Source organism: Thamnophis elegans, chromosome 1 (assembly GCF_009769535.1).
Source record: "Thamnophis elegans isolate rThaEle1 chromosome 1, rThaEle1.pri, whole genome shotgun sequence".
Taxonomy (NCBI): Eukaryota; Metazoa; Chordata; class Lepidosauria; order Squamata; family Colubridae; genus Thamnophis; species Thamnophis elegans.
In genome coordinates, this window is record NC_045541.1 from 126028018 (window position 1) to 126048744 (window position 20727).

General features: G+C 34.9%; 1 protein-coding gene across 5 annotated transcripts in view; it reads left to right on the top strand.

Moving 5' to 3' along the window:
• G2E3 (G2/M-phase specific E3 ubiquitin protein ligase) overlaps positions 1-20727 on the top strand; it is a 28260-nt gene that overhangs the window by 884 nt on the left and 6649 nt on the right. For 2 of the 5 annotated variants that reach the window (XM_032230267.1, XM_032230251.1), the window contains exons 2-15: positions 7019-7112; positions 8551-8622; positions 8921-8976; positions 10103-10200; positions 12291-12392; positions 13732-13856; positions 14098-14260; positions 15470-15576; positions 15722-15838; positions 16777-16904; positions 17005-17134; positions 18268-18399; positions 19101-19411; positions 20321-20502. In XM_032230267.1, coding sequence (XP_032086158.1) covers positions 8925-8976; positions 10103-10200; positions 12291-12392; positions 13732-13856; positions 14098-14260; positions 15470-15576; positions 15722-15838; positions 16777-16904; positions 17005-17134; positions 18268-18399; positions 19101-19411; positions 20321-20502 — 1647 coding nt within the window. In that variant the 5' untranslated portion in view covers positions 7019-7112; positions 8551-8622; positions 8921-8924. The other 3 variants (XM_032230258.1, XM_032230244.1, XM_032230275.1) reach the window with 2 other exon arrangements.

Consider the following 20727-nt stretch of genomic DNA (forward strand, 5'->3'; position numbering starts at 1 on the left):
TCTGGTAGGGTTGGGTGTTTTCCCAGCTTTGGAGTAAGGTGTTATTTTAGTTTTTAACTTTTAATTATTGAATTATGTGATTATCTTGTACTTTAATTGTTTATTGGGTCAGAGTCACATGAAGTGGACAGCTATGCAAATAAATATCTTGAATGTGTCACTAAAATCCAAAAACAATTGGCAGCTAGATAATAAGAGATAATAGATGAAAATGAGGAAGCTGAAATTAAAGCCGGTAACAGTGCTTTTGGTCAATACAAAAGCTGGACTGGAAGTAGTGATGCACAGTATTTGGATCTGAACAAAGCAAAGAGGTTGGCATCCATCATGAACACCTTTGTATATGTTGGCTGCTCCTTAAGCAAATTGTGCAACCCTATAGTACCCATATAGTCTCAGGAAAATTAATACTCCTTCCTTGGTAAATTTAATCCTAAAGTAACTAAAGGGTGGGGGGAGGAAGTTCATTTACTCCCAGCAGTGCATAGCCTATCTACCTGCTCATTATTTTCTCAGTATATTTCCTCTCCACAGAGCTTTTGCTAATACTCAAATGCAACATATCTTAGCTTGTCCAACACCCTGAAAATCTTCCCAGGACTTTCTCTGCCTCCCTAGAGCAGCATTCCATAATTAGGGCAATTTCTTGCACTAAGTATATAACATGTATCTGGTTTAAATATTAAAAACTAAAAACTATTTTACCTGAAGTGTTGCTGATCTTTTCATGCATTTGTCTGAATGTTGACATCTGTGGTATTGGACTTGAGTGGAGGTATTTTAATATACCAGGAAAAGGCTTTCCCCCTCCCCTGTTTTATTGTATAATATAATAGTTCTTTGCATTTCAAGATAAATTCCTGCAGTGATTACCATTCGAATTGTTTCAGTTGCATTTTTGAATTATTTTTGTAAATATGTAAGTATTTCTATTGTAGGGTTTTTTTTATAGTAGCCTAAAATATTTTTCTCAAAGACATGGTCTTTGGTAGGAAAATGTGACAAAGGGAAGAATAATTGCAAAAGACTTATTTTAAAACAAGTTGCCATTTTAAGAGGAATGACAAAAGTGGATTGATGTTGTGGTTCTGAGATCTGATAGTGTTGGTTATATGATGGTTCTGTCAAAATAGTATTCTACTTATGAACGTCTGGGCATCTAATATTACTGTATAGTCGTGATGGCGAACCTATGGCACACGTGCCACAGGTTGCACGTGGAGCCATTTGTCGGAGCACGTGAGGCGTTGTTCTGTCAGCTGGCCAGCGTGCATGTGCACACTGGCCAGCTCACTTCAGCCTTCTTTTGAGGCTGTTTGTTGCCCTCCAGAGGTTTCTCTGAAGCCTCCAAAGTGCAAAAAACTGGCCCTATGGGCAAACCCAGAATTCAGGAAGGGACTTCCAGTTTGCTTGTAGGACTGTTTTTCGCTCTCAGGAGGCTTCCCTGAAGGCTCAGGAGGTCGAAAATTGGCCCTACGGACAAACTGGAAGTCACCATTCCCAAACTTCCGGATTCCCAGTAAGTCCATTTTTGCCTTCCGGAAGGCGTCTGGGGAGGGCAGGGAGACTGTTTTCGCCCTCCCCAGGCTTCTAGAAAGCCTTTGGAGCCTGGGGAAGGCGGAAAAACTGAAGCAAAAGCAGCAGGGTCGCTGATTGTGTGCATGCGTGCGTACTGGGGGGTGCGCGCACATAGCATTATGGGTGTGGCACGTCAGCACACAACCCCCCTGTGCTCCCCCTGTTTTTGGCACAGCAGCCAAAAAAGGTTTGCCATCACTGCTGTATAGGGAGCAGGTTGCTATTTAATAGGTTGTCTGATCCAGCTGGGCTGCTCCAGCATTTTGCATATTTAATTGCTACCCAGGTATTAAAAGCAAATGCAGAAAAAAAACCTACTCTGGGAATATACAGTATATGTACCTCAGGGTTGAACTGTGCAATCCTTGGTGCTCTCTGAGCTTGGTTACTTGCTTGCCAACATTTCATTATCTGACTAGGTAACATCCATTTTTCTTGATAGCAGAAGTTCTGTTACTGTGTTTTAGTCACAGCTAAAACACTCTGAGTGCCAGGTTAGAAAATAGGAGAACGTGAGTTCTATAGTTCTGCTATAGGCATGAAGTCAGCTGGGTGACCTTGGGCCAGTCACCTTTTGTCAGCTATAGGAAAATGGCAAAGGCAAATCACTTCTAAAAAACCTTGCCGAGGGAACATCAGGAACTTGCCCAGGCAGTCCTTAAGAATTGGATACAATTGAACAGAAAAACACCTCTTCGAAGCTAGAACTCTGAATCCAAATTACTAATTGTTAGGAAATATCCAGTGTAAGTGGGATTTAATTCTAAATGAAATATTTTGGTACTTTCTAAGTTAAAAAATTAGATATTTTCTAACTTGCAGAACATAATACTATATACTCTAGATAATTTTTCTTGGACACTGCTGTTCATCTCCCCAAAGCTTTTTGCTGAAAGATAAAAAGGTAACATTAGCCTGTCAGAAGCTACAATGTGAACTTAAGACCCTTTCTTATTTAAATGCAAAGCACATACTGTGAACTGAGATGGCATTTGTAAAAACACCTGAACCATACACGCTGTCTTTGTTGCTCTTTAATGAAATGGAAAACATGCATCTAAAATTCTGCTGCCTCTTCTTTTGTGTGTTACAAATAGTTTATTTAAAATTGACAAACTTGGAAATGTTTTGTTCACGGCAGTGTAAACTTGATTTTTAACACCGCTGATATTCACCACCTTAGATTGTCTTTTTGATTTTTATGATTATAATGTACAGCTTTATTTTCTTGATACTGTTAAAGCTGCAATGAGCAGGTGTTGAATTGCTTTCTTTGATGCTATAACAATATTTCATTTAAAATGTGATTAAGACATGAATTGAGAAGATAGGTGTCAAATATTAAAAGCTATTTAATATAGAAAATAAAAAAAGGAAATCTACCTTTCAACAATTGCTGATTTGTTGTTCAAATCTGGATTTATTCCAAGAATTTAGTGGAAGTAAAATACTATCTTAACTTCATTTTTTTATTTTGATGCCATTATTTCCAGATGATTATTTAATTAAAAAGTAGGTCAGTTGCAATAATTTGTTTCATTTGCAAAATTTTAATTTTTTTTGTAAATGATATTTGTTTAGTCACATTGTGACACAAATATAATTAATCTTTGTGAAACATTTCTTCCCATGTAAAATCCATCGATTGAGGTCAGGTAAATTGAATTAAATGTACAAAAGGTTCCAGAGACATGCTTTGTAAAGCACATTGCCAACAACTTGCTTTGTAAGGATTCCGGTTAATCTTTGTCTGGTGGTCTGTGTGTACAGCATTGGAAGCAATTATGGTCAGCTGATGAAACAAGAACATGAGGCTTGCAAAGGATATGGTCACTTTAACACTTTGACGAAGTTTTGCTCATGTTATAAAGTACTGTTGTGTTGGTTTCTATTACAGCCCTAATACCAAAATCACATTTACCAGTGGATAGTTCAGTTTTCCATATCTTTGCACATAGAAATGTTGGAAGATCATTGTGTAACAGTATCCTACAATATTTCTTCTTTGAGAGAGAGGTGATTAAAGATAAGAGTGTAATTTCTTCACTTCATGATATTCCAAAATGAGTTAGAATTCTACATTCCTTCATTGTCTGTCCAGGAAATTTTATCTGTACAAATGTACAAGTACTTGGAACTTGTCGATCCTAAATACCAGAGAATCTTACTGGGAAAAGAATCTCTGTTTAGAGGCACCAGAAAAAGTAAGGTTACTTGAAATCATCCAGCAAAGAAGAAATAGATAAATACCTGAATTGCCCAGATGTGTATTATTTAATATTCTGTTTATTTGCTATTGGAATGAAATTCTTCTTTTTCTTATCTGAAGTTGGTATAACATGTTGCCAAGCATATTTCACTGGATAATTCCTTAGTTCTTCAGAAAGGGTTGTCCAAACCCTTTTCTCACCAATGAAATATATTTAATGTAATAAATATGTCAAGTTGGTCTTATACATATAAGAGCAGCTGCGGTTTTATGAAATACAGTCACCACATTTATTTGTTTATATTTCAACGTATATGACTGCCCATCTCAGATATGTGACTCTGGACAATTGATTGATTGAATATATTCCATCATTGTTTGTTTGTTTATTTATTTATTTATTTAATTTTTTTAAATTTTTAATTTAAAACAAATACAACATCTTTCTTTACATGCTATAGAAAGTGTATCAGTTGGTTACAAATAGACTTTTACGCATCTCTTCCACAGTCAACAAACATAGTTCATGTTAACTCGAGCATTTTAACTCAAATATTCATACATGTCACCATCATCATATATCCATTTTCATTTGACTATAATTGTTATTAAATAATAATAATAATAATAATAATAATAATAATAATAATTTTTGTTTCTTAAACAATACATGCCCACACCAGTGGGAAAAGAAAAAATCAAGAAAAAAAACCAAAAAAGACAAAAAGAACAAAAAACAAGGCAGGGAAGAAAAAAAAGAAAAACAAAAGAACCCCCCCCCCCCAAAAAAAAAAGAACACAGGTATATATTATAAAAAAAAAGTATATCAGCTGGTTACAACATGTTTTGGTGTATCTCTTCCATTAATTCATATTAATTCAAATATCTTAACTCAAATGTTTACCATATTGACATCATTATACCTCCACTTTTAGTTGACTACAGTTATTTAAACATTCTTCATCCTTAACTATGCCAAAGATTTAATCCATAACCACATGCTGACATTTCATTTACTTGTTTGTAAAATCCTCTATTAACATCAAATCCTCGTATCTTATTTTAGCTGAACGTCTATAGTATTTAATACCAAGAATTCCATCTTCCATGCAGTATAGTTTATTATCATTCTCCCTTCTTTATGTAAGTATATCATATATCGTAACATTTTCCCCATATTAGTTAACATTTAACTGTATATATTTTATTTTATTTTTAATAGTGATAATTATTGTGATTAATAACCTTTGTATATGGTCCAAAAATATTTCCAACCTTCCCTTCTCATATCCAATTATTATTTATCATATCAACTCCACATTATATACATTACTATCAATATCAATTATTATTCAGCTATGTCTATTACAAATAAGAGAAATTAGATTTAACTAATTTTAAATTGTATTCTTCCATCTATCAGCCTATGTCTCTCCAATAACAAAACCTCCTTAGTCCTATTGCCATTCATGGAATAGATTTACCAAATGTTTTTATAAGCAAGTCCAAACAGGAATATCTTCGCACCTTTTCGCTCAGAATGCCTCTGATGTAATAATAACGTTGTCCCGGGCTTGTTCCACTTTTCAGTTTGTCTTTAATTCTCAAGAGTGGTGTCGAAAATTCTGCAAATGATGTTTCATAAAGTATAGGTTCTTTAATGCTTCTCATTCCTCCTGCACTCTGTCTTTTAAAATAAATCTTCTGTATGGCTGCCCCCCTTTCAAACGTTGCATCTCTTTCTCCCTCCGAAGTAAACCAGACGCCCGACATGTCAGCAAGTTGAGAAACTTCGTTTTTAACATTCTTCATTTGTATTTCAGGAGCATTCAAACATTCAACATTCTCATTTTTTTCTTCATATTTTAATGTTAGATAGTCCAGGTTTTTTTTTCAAATCTTTCATATGAGTCAAACAACTTTTGAAATGCAGAGAAAATCATTTGAAAGGAATCATCTGAAACAGGTATAGACGCCATGTTGTGACGCAGCTAAAAGCACTAATATATTTGCAAGTAAGAACACGCTGGGAGCTGTGCGATCTTATCTGATCTTAGACCAACACAGCCAAGCAATAAAAGTGTCAGATAGTAAAAAGCCAATTTGTAGTCAATTAGTTTACAGCCCACTTAAAAAGAGTCAGAGGGAATGTTGAAGTAGATCTTTAAAACGTTTAAGAAATAGGGTAACCACCGGCCATAAATCCATTTAAAAAAAACCAATTCGCTGCTATATTCTTCTGTTCTTTGGTTTCAATTAGCTTAAATTTTAGTGCGGACCGTCTCTCTTTGAGTAATAAAATCAGCTTACCAGTTGAAATCACTTCCACCATTCTTAGGGGCAACCTGCAGTTTCGGTTAGCTTACAGCTAATCCAGAAGGAGCTGGCAAAAGGGGTTGAATTCCAAGCCCCCCAGAGACTTATGAACGTCTCTGAGGTCACTGGATCTCCCCTCACCTTTCACTGTCTCTTCGGGACAGCTAGGATCGAAAATGACCCATCCAATTTCCTTCGGAATAGGGGAATTTCAGGAATAGCCTGAAACTCCGTCTTCTCACTGCTAAGCCCCGCCTTCTTCCCAATATATTCCATCGTTGTTGACTCTTAGGAACCATATAGATTTTCTTCGCGAATTGTCAAACATTTTCTAGCCATGTGTTTTTAGTAAAAATATAAGAATAGTTTGCCATTGTCTTCTCTCACAGTATGAAAAAATGTCTTTGCCATTGCTGCTAAAGTGATAATGTGCATCCAGCATCTTCCTATTTTGTTATTAGCACAGGTACCTGTTTGCTTTTGCTGGATAGCTGGAATGACCTCTACATCTTGGGTCATCAAGCTGAGAATATATATTTTTGGCATACATTTCCAATGTTCTTAACAGATTTCTGCCAGGAATACCCCCCACCATGAATGAGGCAATGTAGTATGGCTTGTAGGCAACTAACAGCAGTTAAAAACCCAACAGAACAACTTTAATTGTGTATGGACTTCTAAAATTTCCAACCAGCTTGGTAACTGCTAAGAATTATGAGAATTGATGTCCAAACATCTGAAGAGACTGCTCAGGTGATAGAAGGCTGACATACCATAGAATCAGATTCTTTTTGAGTATTATTTTTGAGTCATAGGGTACTAACATTTCACTTTGAAAGATTTTTACTACTAATAAAGAATATGCTTTTCAAATAAAAAATAATTGTCATTGTGTTTTTCTAATCCTTAAATAGTGCAGATGGAGCAAGATTGATGATCAGACAGTCAAGGCGGACAACATAAGACCCCTATCATTTACACAAGTTTATAAGAAAACAGTTAAGTTCTGTGAGTACTTTGAAAAGTCATATTCTGTTATTGTTGAGCTGATTTGTCTTGGAGATCATAAACAAATAAAATCTGTACCTTTTTCTGTAATGTATGCAAAAAAGCAGACCAGACTATATCCCCTCGTGAATAAACAAGGAAGAAAGAAACATCCTAGAATTCATATAGATAGATAGATAGATAGATAGATAGATAGATAGATAGATAGATAGATAGATAGATAGATGATAGATAGATAGATAGATGATAGATGATAGATAGATAGATAGATAGATAGAGAAATGTATGTATGTGTATGCGTGTATTATGCAAACTTTTAAAATGTGTTCATTCTTGCTCATTCATTAACTTATTGTATAGACCCACTAATTAATTTTCCAAAACCTCTTATTTTATTTGAAAAACTTACAAACTAAATACAAATTGCATGTTCATCAGTAGTGCACTAGTACTGTATTCAAAATAATCATGGGAAAAACCAATTGTTAATTATTTTTCTCAAACACCAATTTCATATGTTATTTTTTATTAGTGGAATACTGACTGATAACAAGACACTTATTTTGAAAGTGTGAGAGGAAGTTGTAATTTTCTTGTTATTCTGTATTTCTAGAAAAGGTGCTCTGGGAATTGGGGGATAATCCTCAAATGTGGGACTGGAAATGATTTGAAATGCTGAGATAGACTGAGATAGCCTGTTTCTGTAGGCACCTCTGTATTCCTCTATTTTCAAGAAGAATGCAGTTTCCATCTGATTTACAGTTTTAGCCAAAATAAAAACCTTACATATGTTCTATGAACAAATATTGAAGTTGTTGCATGTATATTATATTCCTAAACCAATAGCAGTTGTATTATTTTCTCATGTTAAAAGTATTTAAGGTGGTAAAAGATATTACTGCAAATTCATTTATTTTATTTTTAGTTGAAAAGAATAAACTTGTTAGTTTTGCCTTTAAAACTCTATCTCCAAACACATAGCATAGAATGTAGCATAAGTTAACATTGCTAAATTAAAAGAAATACCAAGCAGAATAGTATAATTTAACTTTATAATTTTGTAAATTTTTCTTTGTTCACTTAATTATTTTCCAGTTCTTTGGATCCTTTTAAAAGTGTAGTTTGGTTTTGACACTTAGCATTATATCCCTATAGGGTTTGCTACTCTACTTTATATAACTGTATTGACTTATGACATCCCTGACTTGAGTGGTTGGATGACAACAGTAATGCCTCATAGAAATACCTTTATGACCTAATTATGCCAGAGTAGTAGCCTTTATGATCTATTTTCTCATCTGCCTCCTTGCTTGTTCATTTGATATAAAACATTTAAGTCCCCTCTACTCTACTCCCCTCCCCTACCCCTCCTTCCCTTTCTTTTTTACTCTGTCTTTTTCTTCTTTTGCTCCTTATCATCTTTCTTATCTGGATGAAGACTGAATGCAGGACTGTCCACAAATTTGCAGAGACAAAAGAACAGCAAAGAATACCTTATTTTTTTTTCCAGGTAATTTTATGTAGTCAAAAAGAGACTTTATTTGCATTTCTGACTTTCAGGTTTATGCTAAATTGTACTGCTGCTCTAAATCATTAGCCATAATGAAAAAGTTCTGTAGGTTATCGATCAAAAACAAAGCCGCACTTCATATTGCTGTGTCTATGCATGCGTGTTATGTGTGCGCACAGTTCTTTGTTTTTCTTACCATATAGTTTGCTTTTAATTAAAACTGTAGAGAATTAGATAATTCACAGACTAAATGTTTAATCTCACATAGCAACTGATTTCTTTCTCTCATGTGACTTAGTTGAATGGAGAACACTAGAATGAGTAAGAACATTATTGGATGCTTCCAGAATCTATGTAAGTATTTATAACTATTTATGTTTGATTTAATTAACGTAGCTACTAGCCTGGTGCCTTCAAGTAGTGGGTCTGCAATAGCCATGCTGGTTGAGATTTGTGGAAATTCTATGTTTCCCAGTTTGGAGAAATACAACTCTTTCTGTCCTTTCCTGTACTTAGTAACCTTAATATTAATACTAATTTCTCCAGAATAGTAACTATACCTTGTTCTTGATCAAAGATATACAGTCCTAGTAGTTTTACAAGCTGCTCTTTCTTGAGAAGATGGTGGTAGAGTTCGCCATTTGCAAGGAAACAGAAGCTCGTGAAAGAAACGCCATGGAGATCTGACCTAGGACAATGGTATGCCTGCCAGCAGAGAAGGCTCTGCGTACCACCTCTGGCACACGTGCCATAGGTTCGCCATCATGGCCTTAGCTATGTCCTGATGGATTATGTCAATCCACTCTGTATAGGGCTGGCCTTGAATTCATTTGGTAGCAGTGGAGAACATCCACATACCCCACCACTACATGAGCTGCGCTGGTTTCTGCTAAGTTTCTAAGTGTAATTCAAGATGCTGGTTGTCACCTTCAAAGCCATACATGGTATGGAACCAACTACTTGAGGGCCTGCTGGTCTCCAGTGGTTTCAGCCCATCACAACAGATCTGTATGATGTGCACGTTCCACATACCTTCATGGGAAACATGCTTTCCAGAAGGCTTTTCCATCACCCAATGAACCAAGTTGCTTCTGCAGCCTAATATGTGTTGTTATACTGTCAGAAAATGCTTGAGATTCTTTACAGAATAGTCTCGACTATTGTAAATAGATGGATGCTTATTCTGTTTTTTTATTTCATTATTTATGTTTTGTTGGCTACCTAGAGTTAATTTGTTAAGATATGCAACCATATACATTTGCTAAATAAATAAATAAATTTCCAAGTGATCTTGTTTGTTTATGAATTCAGTCAGAAATAATTTCTGGGATTGTAATTACTACAATTTGCTTGTCTTAGTAGTTCAAAGAAATCTATAAAATATACTAAACTATTGCATGATTTTTCTGGGTACCTTGTTATATGTCCAATAACAAGTAGAACTTCATAGTGTCCACATACCATTATTTTTATCTTTTAGCCTGTGAATTCTGTCAACGGGCTGATGACTGTCCTGAAAAATATGGGGAAAAAAGGACCTTTGAGGACTGTAATCTCACTGTTCATTATTACTGTGTAGTAAGTACTTCTTTCTGCCCCCCAAAGAATTTTTGGGGTCTATTGGAAAGTTAGATTTCATTTTATTTATTTTGTGCAATGACAATAAATATTATACCATACTATACTAGATAATTTACAAGCTGCTCTTATGATATCTTATGTTATAATATATGCGTCTATTTAACAAAATCAAATAATAAATATATGTTGAGCTCAATTTCCTTTCAAATTAGTAACTAAAACGAGTACAGATAGGTGCATAAATATGATATAAGGTTTTGTTGTTCCTTGTTTCAATCTAGGAAATTCAAGAGAAGTGCAAATCTTGAAATACTCTCAAACTGTATGCATAGTCTATTTGTTTTTAACATCATTAAAAACATGGAGCATCTGCCACTTTTGTTGAGAAATGTCACCCTTCACAATAGGCACCTCTGTTTTCTCTTAATTCAGTTTAAGGTTGCTATTCACATTCAGCCAATTACTGGCCATACGTAGTATTCAGCAAGCCACATGGTTACCTGAATACATGTTATTCTTGGCTGAAGAGATATCCTCAGACAAAAGGTGTCTTAAAGAAGAGGTCAGGGAATGACAGAGAAAACTGAGCCTCAAATAAGAGCAAAGGATTATGTCAGGCATGGGAACAAAGGGGTACAACCCCACTACAGGAATAATACCATGTGCAAATGTGCCATGTGAGGGTCAAAAAGGATGCAGGTTTATTCTGAATTCATTAAGAAGGAGAGTCAGAACCATGCAAAGATTCTCGGCAACAAATACTGTGCTGAAGCAGAGAAAACTTATTTTTAAGATGGAACATTGCTAAAGATCTTTATATGCTGGCCAACTCCCCGAAAGTGTGAGTGGGCAGCTTACAGAACATTAAAAAGGATGAATAAAAAGCAATTGAAAATTAAAACCATGCACATTAAAAATTCAAAACTACGCCACTAGAAGGAGATGTGATGGCTCAGTGGCTAAGATGCTGAGCTTGTCTATCAGAAAGGTCAGCAGTTCAGTGGTTCGAATCCCTAGTTCTGCGTACCCGTTACTTGACCCAGCTTCTGCCAACCTAGCAGTTTGAAAGCACATAAAAATGCAAGTAGAAAAATAGGAACCACTTTGGTGGGAAGGTAATAGCGCTTGGTGCACCTTCGGCATTGAGTCGTGCTGGCCACATGATCACGGAGACGTCTTTGGACAGTGCTGGCTCTTTGGCTTAGAAATGGAGATGAGCACCACCCCTAGAGCCAGAAATGACTAGCATGCATGTGCTGGGGAACTTTTACCTTTACTATGCCACTAGAAAGTGGCAAAAGGTCTGGATATCATTTTATACAATAAAGTTGCAGTGCTAGCTGTACAAATAATAGTGAATCTCTTTGAAAACAATGGGAATTGTTATCAAATCATGTCTGTATTTCCTTAGAAGCAAGTGCTGACATAACTATCTGAACTTGTTCTACTCCTTTATATTTTTTTGCTTGACTGGGAAATGTGGACCAAATACAAAAAAGGTGTACTGGTAGTCCTTGCTTACTGGCCATTCATTCAATGACTATTTGAACCTACAATGGTACTGGAAAGATTTACAGTAGAAACAATCTTCAAAGCTACAGTTTTCATATGTCCCCATGGTCACATGATCATGATTCAGGCATATACAACAGTCACAGCATCCCATGGTCACATAATTGCCATTTGCAACCTTCAGTCATTTCTGACAAGCAAAGTAAATGAGGAATCCAAGCAGGAGTTGCAATCATGTGACGTAGCACTTAACTACTTGTGGCGATTTGTTAACACAGTGAAAACTGATATGTTAAGTCACATGACTTCAGTTTACAACTGATGCATAATTGAGGTTCCCAATTGCAGTTGCTAAGTAGGAACTACCTGTGCTGAATAAATGGCAACTTTTATTGCCATATTTGTGAGGACAAATATATTGCAAACATGATTCAATAATTTGCTGAAAATCACATATAATTATACTGCAGGTAAACCTCAGTAATGATTAAATTACATGCTTTCTTATTGTGAAAAGTTAATGCAGATATGTCTGGAATGTCACTTGATTTAATTCATCATTAAATTTATTATAGTTAATGTCAAGTGGGATTTGGCAGAGAGGTGAAGATGAAGAAGGCTTTTATGGTTTTTTACCTGAAGATATCCAAAAAGAAATTAATCGAGCTGCAAGACTGGTAAGAGATTTTGAATAATGAATCTGTTCCAAGGAGTTATACATATTCATAAATTTAAATATATTCTAAGCTCACATTAGTAGTAACAGATGTAATTAAGCTATTTTGGTTGAAAAAGGAAAAAGTAAGATTTTGTTCTCAACTATACAACTGGAACTGTATTACTTTTGAATCAGCTGAATTAATCACTTCTTTGCCTTAGTTATGTCCAAAGCAAGTTTATAGTTTCCTGCAAAATGAACTTTTCATACAAAGGTTTAGAACAGCCTTTCTTAACTGGGTTTCCATGAAACCCAAGGGATTTCATGAGAGTGTGATAAAAAAAATTTTTTTTAATTAAATGTTGCATGCCACACAATGCAATCGGAATGTTTAGTGCTGTGACTCTGTTGTCAAGCTCTTCTTTGCTAATGTTATGAAGATGGTGAAACATAAAGTAGAGGAGAATTTTATTGTGAAATGTTTATATTTTTTGTGATTTTCTTGTGGAAGTTCTGTAAGGCCTGAAAATTATTTCAAGGGTTCCTCCAGGATAAAAAGATTGCAAAAGACTGGTTGATAATAAGATTTAAATAGTGGTCTATATCTCTTTCTTCCTGTATGTATCCTTGCTGTAATACACAGAACTGCCATACATTTGGGAACCCATTTGAAGAGGGAGAAGCAAATTGGGATTAGATTAAGCTAGACAGACTAACAACCATTAAGTACTTAATTTAACTTCAGTATTGTCGCTAAATTTCATAAAATCTGTTGATTAAAATCTGTATTCAGAATAGCAACAACAATAGTGTTTGGCCCATTTACCAGGTTTTGGGATTGCTTTCATCTACTTAACTACAAGTTACCAAATTGTGATTCCATGGGAGTTTGTTTATCAGTTGGTTTGCTCCAAAGCCTGATGTTGATTAGGGCTGAGAGGGAATAACAGACTAAAGGTTAATATAAAAGAGGAAATACTTTTTATTTTATGGGATCTCATTCTTGAAAACAAAACAGTGATATTCTGGATTGGTTTTGCAATAGAGTTTATAGGATTATTGTTTATAGGTGATGGAAACGAAAGGAAAAAATATGATTTATTTGAAAAAGTTAATGCTTGCAAGTTATAGAAGTTGATGATAATGTACTAAGCAATTTATATTAATATTAGAATGTATGCAAGTCTATTACATTTATGAATTCAATAATTTATTTAAAATTGCCTTCTGCAAATAATACAAAAATCTGGTTGAAATTTAACTAAGCGATGAATTATTTCACTATAAGTGTTTTTTCTTGTATAAGCTTTGATGCAAAATAACTTTTCTATAATGATTTAATGTATTTTTTCTTTTAGAAATGTGCTATCTGTAAGAAAAAAGGTGCTTCAATTGGTTGTATAGCATCCAGATGCAAACGAAGCTACCATTTTCCTTGTGGAATAGAGAAAGGATGCATTTTCCAATTCAGAGAAACCTTTCCGTAAGTTTATTTTGCTTCATTATTTCAAAACTATTTCAAAAGTACTGAAACTATTTTTTTCTAAAATTACAAAGTTCCACTTAATAATACCAGATTAACTTCAGTTAATATAAAAGCAAATTGGTCCTTACACCTTTATCTGAGAATATCTATTTCTAAAGTACATGATTTACCTGAGTAACAATTGTAGGGTTTTTTTTAAATGATGTGATTCTATGTAATTCTGCCTCTCCAATTTAAGGTCATATTGTTGGAAGCACCGACCCACTCAAAAACGTCCTTCTAATTGTAAAGGATCATCACAATGTACAATATGTTTGGAGTTGGTTGAACAATCACCTACATACAACATTTTGACAAGTCCATGCTGTAAAAATGCTTGGTTTCATAGGGAATGCTTGCAGGTATGTCTGGATTGACATAGCAGAAGTTCCTTTTTATTACTAAAAACAAAATCTGTAAATTGTTATTGTTAAAAAGTATGTCTGTATTCAGAGTAGGTTGGAAGTGAGACAGAAATTAGTGTATGACTTGGTCCAGGCCACTCTTTAAAAACTTGATCTACAAGGTTGCAATGAAAAGTAATGCCTCCATCTATAACTTTAGTTCATATGAGGATATTTTAATAAATGAAATAGGAAAAAATATTTGAAATGAGCTCTTTTGTTACCTATGTTTACTTATCCATATAATCACCACCATTCACTATAACCAATGATGGACAGGCTTCTGAAAGCTATCACGAAAGAACCCCATACTTTGTCTCTTCAACCAGGTCCTGACAGCTCTTTCCATTTCTTCATTTGACTCAAACAGATGCCCATAAAGTTATTCCTTCAGGTTGCATAATTCCAAGTCTGGACTGTATGGCAAATGGGGTAAGGTGATAACATCCAGTTTCACAATTGCCACTTGGGTGGCTCATGAGCTACGAGGCCTACCATTCATAATGCAATAACATTTTCTTCTTGTGCTTCCGAATTCTGGTTAAATCATTATTTCAAAATTTTGTGCATTGTAGTGAAATACCATATTTTTCGGAGTATAAGACGCACCAGAGTATAAGATGCACCAAGATTTTGAAGAGGCAAATTAAAAAAAAAAACGTTTTTGCACTCTACAGACCTCCCAAAAACAAGATCTTTCCTGTTCAACATTTTTTTTGATCCAGCAGCACACAGTAATGTCAAGGCAGTCATTGCATTAAAAAACTCATAGTCTACAATGAAAGCCCTAGGAGAGACTACTTCAGTCAAAAATTAAACATGGAATGTTGCTTAAAGTCCACTGATGAGTAGTCACAGGCTTCCATTTCAAAGAATGAACAATATCAAGGCAACCTTTTCTCACAGCGATATTATACCAACTGAAGTGAAAGGACATATGTTAAAGAACATGTTAGAGAAGCATTAGTATTGCCATCTGGTGACATTGAAGGCATTACTTTTCATTCATCCCTTGTTAGTATTTGCAAAATTTAAAGGAAATAGAAAATTGTTGTACCTGCATCATTTATTTGTTCAGATATTATGCCTTAATTTTCAAAATGATTTAGTTTCTGTGTCAGGTAAATAAGTTCTATTGATCATTCTTTATTTTTCTTTTGGGTTTAGTGTCAAGCTCTCAGTGCAGGGGTATATTTCTATCGATGTCCTGTATGTAATAATAAAGAAAAATTTCAGAACGAAATGTTAAGAATGGGTATCCACGTTCCAGAAAAGTAAGTGATTTAAATTGCATTTAATACATTTAAATGTGTATTATCTTATATTGTGTGAGTGCATTTTTATGCTGTATTTTGCTGTCATATCTTGTTTAACAAGAAAAGAATTAAAGTATTCTAATAAATGTTCAAATGATTCCAGAGATGCCTCCTGGGAACTAGAACAGAACGCCTATCAAGAACTTCTTCAACGTTACCAACATTGTGATATTAAAAGATGTCTTTGCAAAAATGGAAGAGACTACAATGAGCCTGATAGGTAGTGATATATCCTGTCTTTATCACTGTTCATGTCTAATTTCTTTGTAGTTTTTCAAATGTACCAAACACAAAATTAGAATTAAAAAATTAAGGCAGGGAACGTACTGTATATCATGCTTATTCCTCCTCCTATTTTCTCCACAATAACCATCTGGTGGAGTGAGTTGGACCAAGAAAAAGTGACTGACCCAAGGTCACCCAGCTGGCTTTCGTTCCTGAGATGGGACTAAAATTCACAGTCTCCTGGTTTCTAGACCAGCTTATTAATCACTACATCAAATTTATTGTATTTGGCAAACTCCTCGTTTCTTTGAAATGTTGAACAATACTTTTCATTATAATAAACTTTATTAAAAAGTTATATTTTAAAGGAAGTATAAGTAGATGCCTATCTGCAACCGGATAAAGATGAAGGATCTTCATCTATATACTACACTTTGAAGTTAATGGAAAGTCTGGGGAAGACTTTTTTGTCACTTCCCATTGAAGCTTCATTATTAACAGCTTTCTGTCAAATGGTGAAAATTTGGCTTTTTCAGAAAGCTTTTAAGGATGACAGCGTAGATTATCTGTAGGACTGAGTTGCCTGTAGATTAGACTCTAAAGGGTTTGTGATTGTTTGTTGCTGTAGCTTTTTCTGTGACAGTTCTTCTTATTTGTAATGTATGCCAGCCTATTCCTTAGCAGTTATTCAATAATAGTGCATTGCAGAACAAAATGTAGTTGAACAGTTGCATTAAGTATCAATACATTCATTTCCTGATAGAAAGGCAGCCTAGAATAATTTAAAATGCTATTAGTCTTTCACTCTCATATTTTGTTACATCCCAATAAATGTGTAATCTCATTCCTTTTAAGAAAGAATGATACTGCCTATGTAGCTTTGCTGAATTAAAGTTATTGTTATAATTAATAATACATTTCCCCTCCTTTTAGCAAATGGGAAATAAAACGCTGTCAATATTGTGGTTCGAGTGGAACTCATTTGGCATGTTCCTCACTAACAAGCGTGGAGCTAAACTGGGAATGCATTGAATGTAGGACCATCCTTGCCAAATCAAATGGTAAGAACCCACTGCTTGTAAAGTTTGAATTAAAACCTGAAAGCTGTTAATAATTTATGGGGGGGAAAAACACCCCACATTTGATTGCTTTGTTATACAGGAAGTACTCAGAAATGGCGAAAGCGTTCTTTGAGTATGCCAGAAAAAGCAGATGGAGACAATCTGATGGAAGATCCATCACCCAAATGCCCTAGACAGTCTCCAGGATCCCATCTTGGAATCCATATCAGGCACGTGATTTCCATATTCTCACAAGCATGTGAAACAGTTTAGAGAGCCAGTGTGGTGTAGTAGTTAAGATGCTGGACTAAAAACTAGGAGATCATGAGGTTCTCTAGTCTTCTCCTAGGCATAGCAACCAGCTGCATGACTTTGGCTGTCAGCCAAACAATCTTGTTTCATGGGTTGGTGGTTGTGGGTAAAATAGATAGAAAAATGTGCATCATCTTAAAGCAAAGGTGTCAAACTCGCCACGTCTCATTGCTGTCATGTGACATTTTGTGACGTTTTTCCCCATTCGTGGGGGTGGTGGCCTGTACATGACACATCCGGCCTGCGGGCCACCAGTTTGACACCCCTGCCTTAAAGTCTACAAAATAAAATTAAGAATATAAGAACAACAATAATATTATCCATAAGTTGTGCTTATGCTAGTGAATATGATATAAATAAGCTGAAATGTGCTACAGTGAGTTCAGACACCAATTTCTTTTCATTTTCCTACATAACCATAACAGCAACTTGATGCTTTTATTTTCTTAATTTATACTGTTATGTCACTCAAATTGACAATCGGTAGTAAATATTTGAAAATCCTCCAAAAATTTAAATTCAAACCATATTTTATGAAATTGTCGAGTATAATAGAAGATTAGCAGCAATTTTGAGTTAAACAACACTGTACTGCATCAAAAGCTTCCAAAGATTTGTGCTCAAGCTACAGTCTTGCATATCTGTATTTTGCTAAATTACAACTAATCAGAATGTATGTTTCAAGCTAAAAAAACAAGTATTTTATGGTGAATTCTATGTGTCTCTTAGAAATTGTTTAAAGAAGCTTTTTTAACTATCAGAAAAGTTGCGCTCTCAGCAAGTGATGTACTCTTGTGTGTTAGGGAATCTGTAAACGTTTATGCAATATTAACAAGCTTTTCTATGAAACCAGCATAATTCATTTGTCTTTTTTTTAAAAAATGCATTATATATTATAGATAGAACTATTTGAAAAACTGCCTTCAAAGTAGGTTTGGAATGAAATATATATGCTTGAACTTGTGTGTTTTCAGCTTTTGATTTGTAAAAATAAATCTGTAACGTGAGTAAAAATTAAGTTATTCTTGGGGATGTTTTTTTTCCCCTTCAGGTCCCCAAAGATGGTGTGCTCCAATGGTTTAACTCCGTGTTCCCAACTTGATCTCCCCTCTTCTAATAACAGATTTTTATCCCCATCTGCCTTCATCAGTCCTTCAGTAAGGAATTTGTCTTTAAAAAAAATGTAAGTTAACAAAAGAGTTGCATTTAATGACTGAGTTTTAAAAAACAAGGAAGTTGAGTACTTTGCATAACTTTTAGATCATATTGCAAATAGCTTTTGAATTCTTTTATCCTCCAACATTCCTTCCATTCATAGAGAGATCAACCAAGTTGACAAATAAAAATTTATTCAGTATTTTAAGCGAGAACGTCCTCCAACCAAACCTCAGAATTGGCCCCAGGAAAACTGAGTGGGTATCTGGAAGCACTCATTGAATGCCACTCTCTCTCTTGCAACAGTTTCCCATTACTTTTGGTTGGACTCAAAGGGCTCAACTAGTTTGGTTTTTAAAAATAGTTTGCCTTTTATGGATACCATAAAATAATAATAAATACAAATTTAGATTTTAGAATTCTACGCATTGTTTCAAAATTAGTGATGTAGGCTTGGAATCTAAATGGACATGCAGATAGACTGGATCTTCCATTATGAGACAGGGTTACGATCCAATGATCTCAGTTGTAGAAGGGAAGTACTTCACCCACACAACTATTTGGAAGTGACTACACTGTTCCAAGAAAATTACTCTCCAGTGCACATTTTCAATAAGTACTATACTTCTTTTGCTATCAATAGAAATGTGATTTTAGATACTCCTGGTACTTGCTTGCCATCTGAATTATTGCTGAAGTACCTAAATAGATGCTTTGCTATTCATATAGGCAACTTGGAATGCAGAAAAGAGAAGTCTCCAAAATTTTGAGGGAATTAAGATTACAGATTAATTCCAAACCAACAAGACTGAATATCATCAGACAAAATATCTGGGGTAGTGCTCTAAAAGGATTTCAGAAGCGGAACTTCAATCCTGCTAACACTATTGAAGTAAAGTATATAAACTGCAGGAATAAAACAGAAGTGGATCTCTGTTGCTCATCAAAGGAAGATTTTTTTCAATTGCTGATGCTTCATCTTCAGAATTCATCATTATTTGAAGGGGACCACTCAAAGAATTTGTCTTTTGATTCTCAAGGTAAGCTTGACATAGTAAATATTTCGAATTTACACCAGGAGGGGATGCAGCTTTGATTGCTAGCTATGTTTAGACATAAATAATGATGGCAGAGCCTTTATTCTAATATTAACTGTTAGAATATATTAAAATTGTTATTTTAGATGTTTGGCCTAAGTACAAAACAAAACAGAATTTATTGTAAGTTTTCTCTCAAGTTCAAGGTAGAAGTTCCATATTATTTTAATTATTCCAGATACTCTGGAATTGGTATAACTCATTTTAAAAATTCTTTCATACAATTCAGAACAATTGCAAAAAAAGCACACACACACCAAAAAAGCTGGATTGAGCCTTTTTACTGTTCAAAAACGTAATGCTAGCTAGGTTTCTGGGTAGACGGCTAGTGAACACAATGTTTTTGAATAGTAGAAAGACTGGAAAGAAACTCAGATCTTCTTCCCAGTGAGGGGAGGGGAGAAATTCAGTGCTGGGCCTGAGGAAGGTTTGCATCCCAAAGATTGTTGTTTATCCAGCAGCCACAGGAGTTCCCCTCCTTCACAGAATGTCCACGTTCACAAACAAATTGTATCTTATATCTAGTTCTCAGCAGAAATAAGAGTCCCTTTTTTGCCTAATAGGCTTCTAATTCTAACTAATGATGTAGAAAAAAGAATACTATGTTTTGATCTAAATGTCCATGCAGATTCGCAATCATCCAAGACATGGTTGTCCCAACCTGCTTTTCAAAAGGCAATCAGACTTTTTTGGTTTTTCTTTGAAAACGTTTTGCTTCTCATCCAAGAAACTTCTTCAGTTCTGACTGAATTGTGGGGAATGGAATGGATTTTAGTCTAACCTTTTTCTCATATTAAAACAAGTTTCTGTCAGTTGTATTCAGTAAGTGTAACATATCATTTGTACTTGCAGCTCTTAAAGATAATTTATACTATGAAGCAGGAAAAATGATTGCAGTTTCTCTGGTTCATGGAGGCTCATCTCCTAGCTTCTTTTCTAAAACCTTGTTTCACTGCCTCGTCTATGGCACAGAGAATGTGAAGCCAACAATAGAAGACGTTGCTGATATAGGCGTTTTACAAGCAATAGAGAAGGTGAGCAATTGCTCTGTAAGACAGTAGGATATATAAACTTCCAGTAAGAAAGAGGAGAGAGAGTCACAGATGGGTTCATGATTGTGTGTTATTGTGTGTTGAAGGATGTTTTTGAGGGAGGTGGCACTTAGATGGAAGTTGGACTTGTAGACCCACTTGGACTATTTTTGGACTTGTTCAGACTGAAGGAGCACATTGCAGGATGAACCACTCTGCACACTAGTC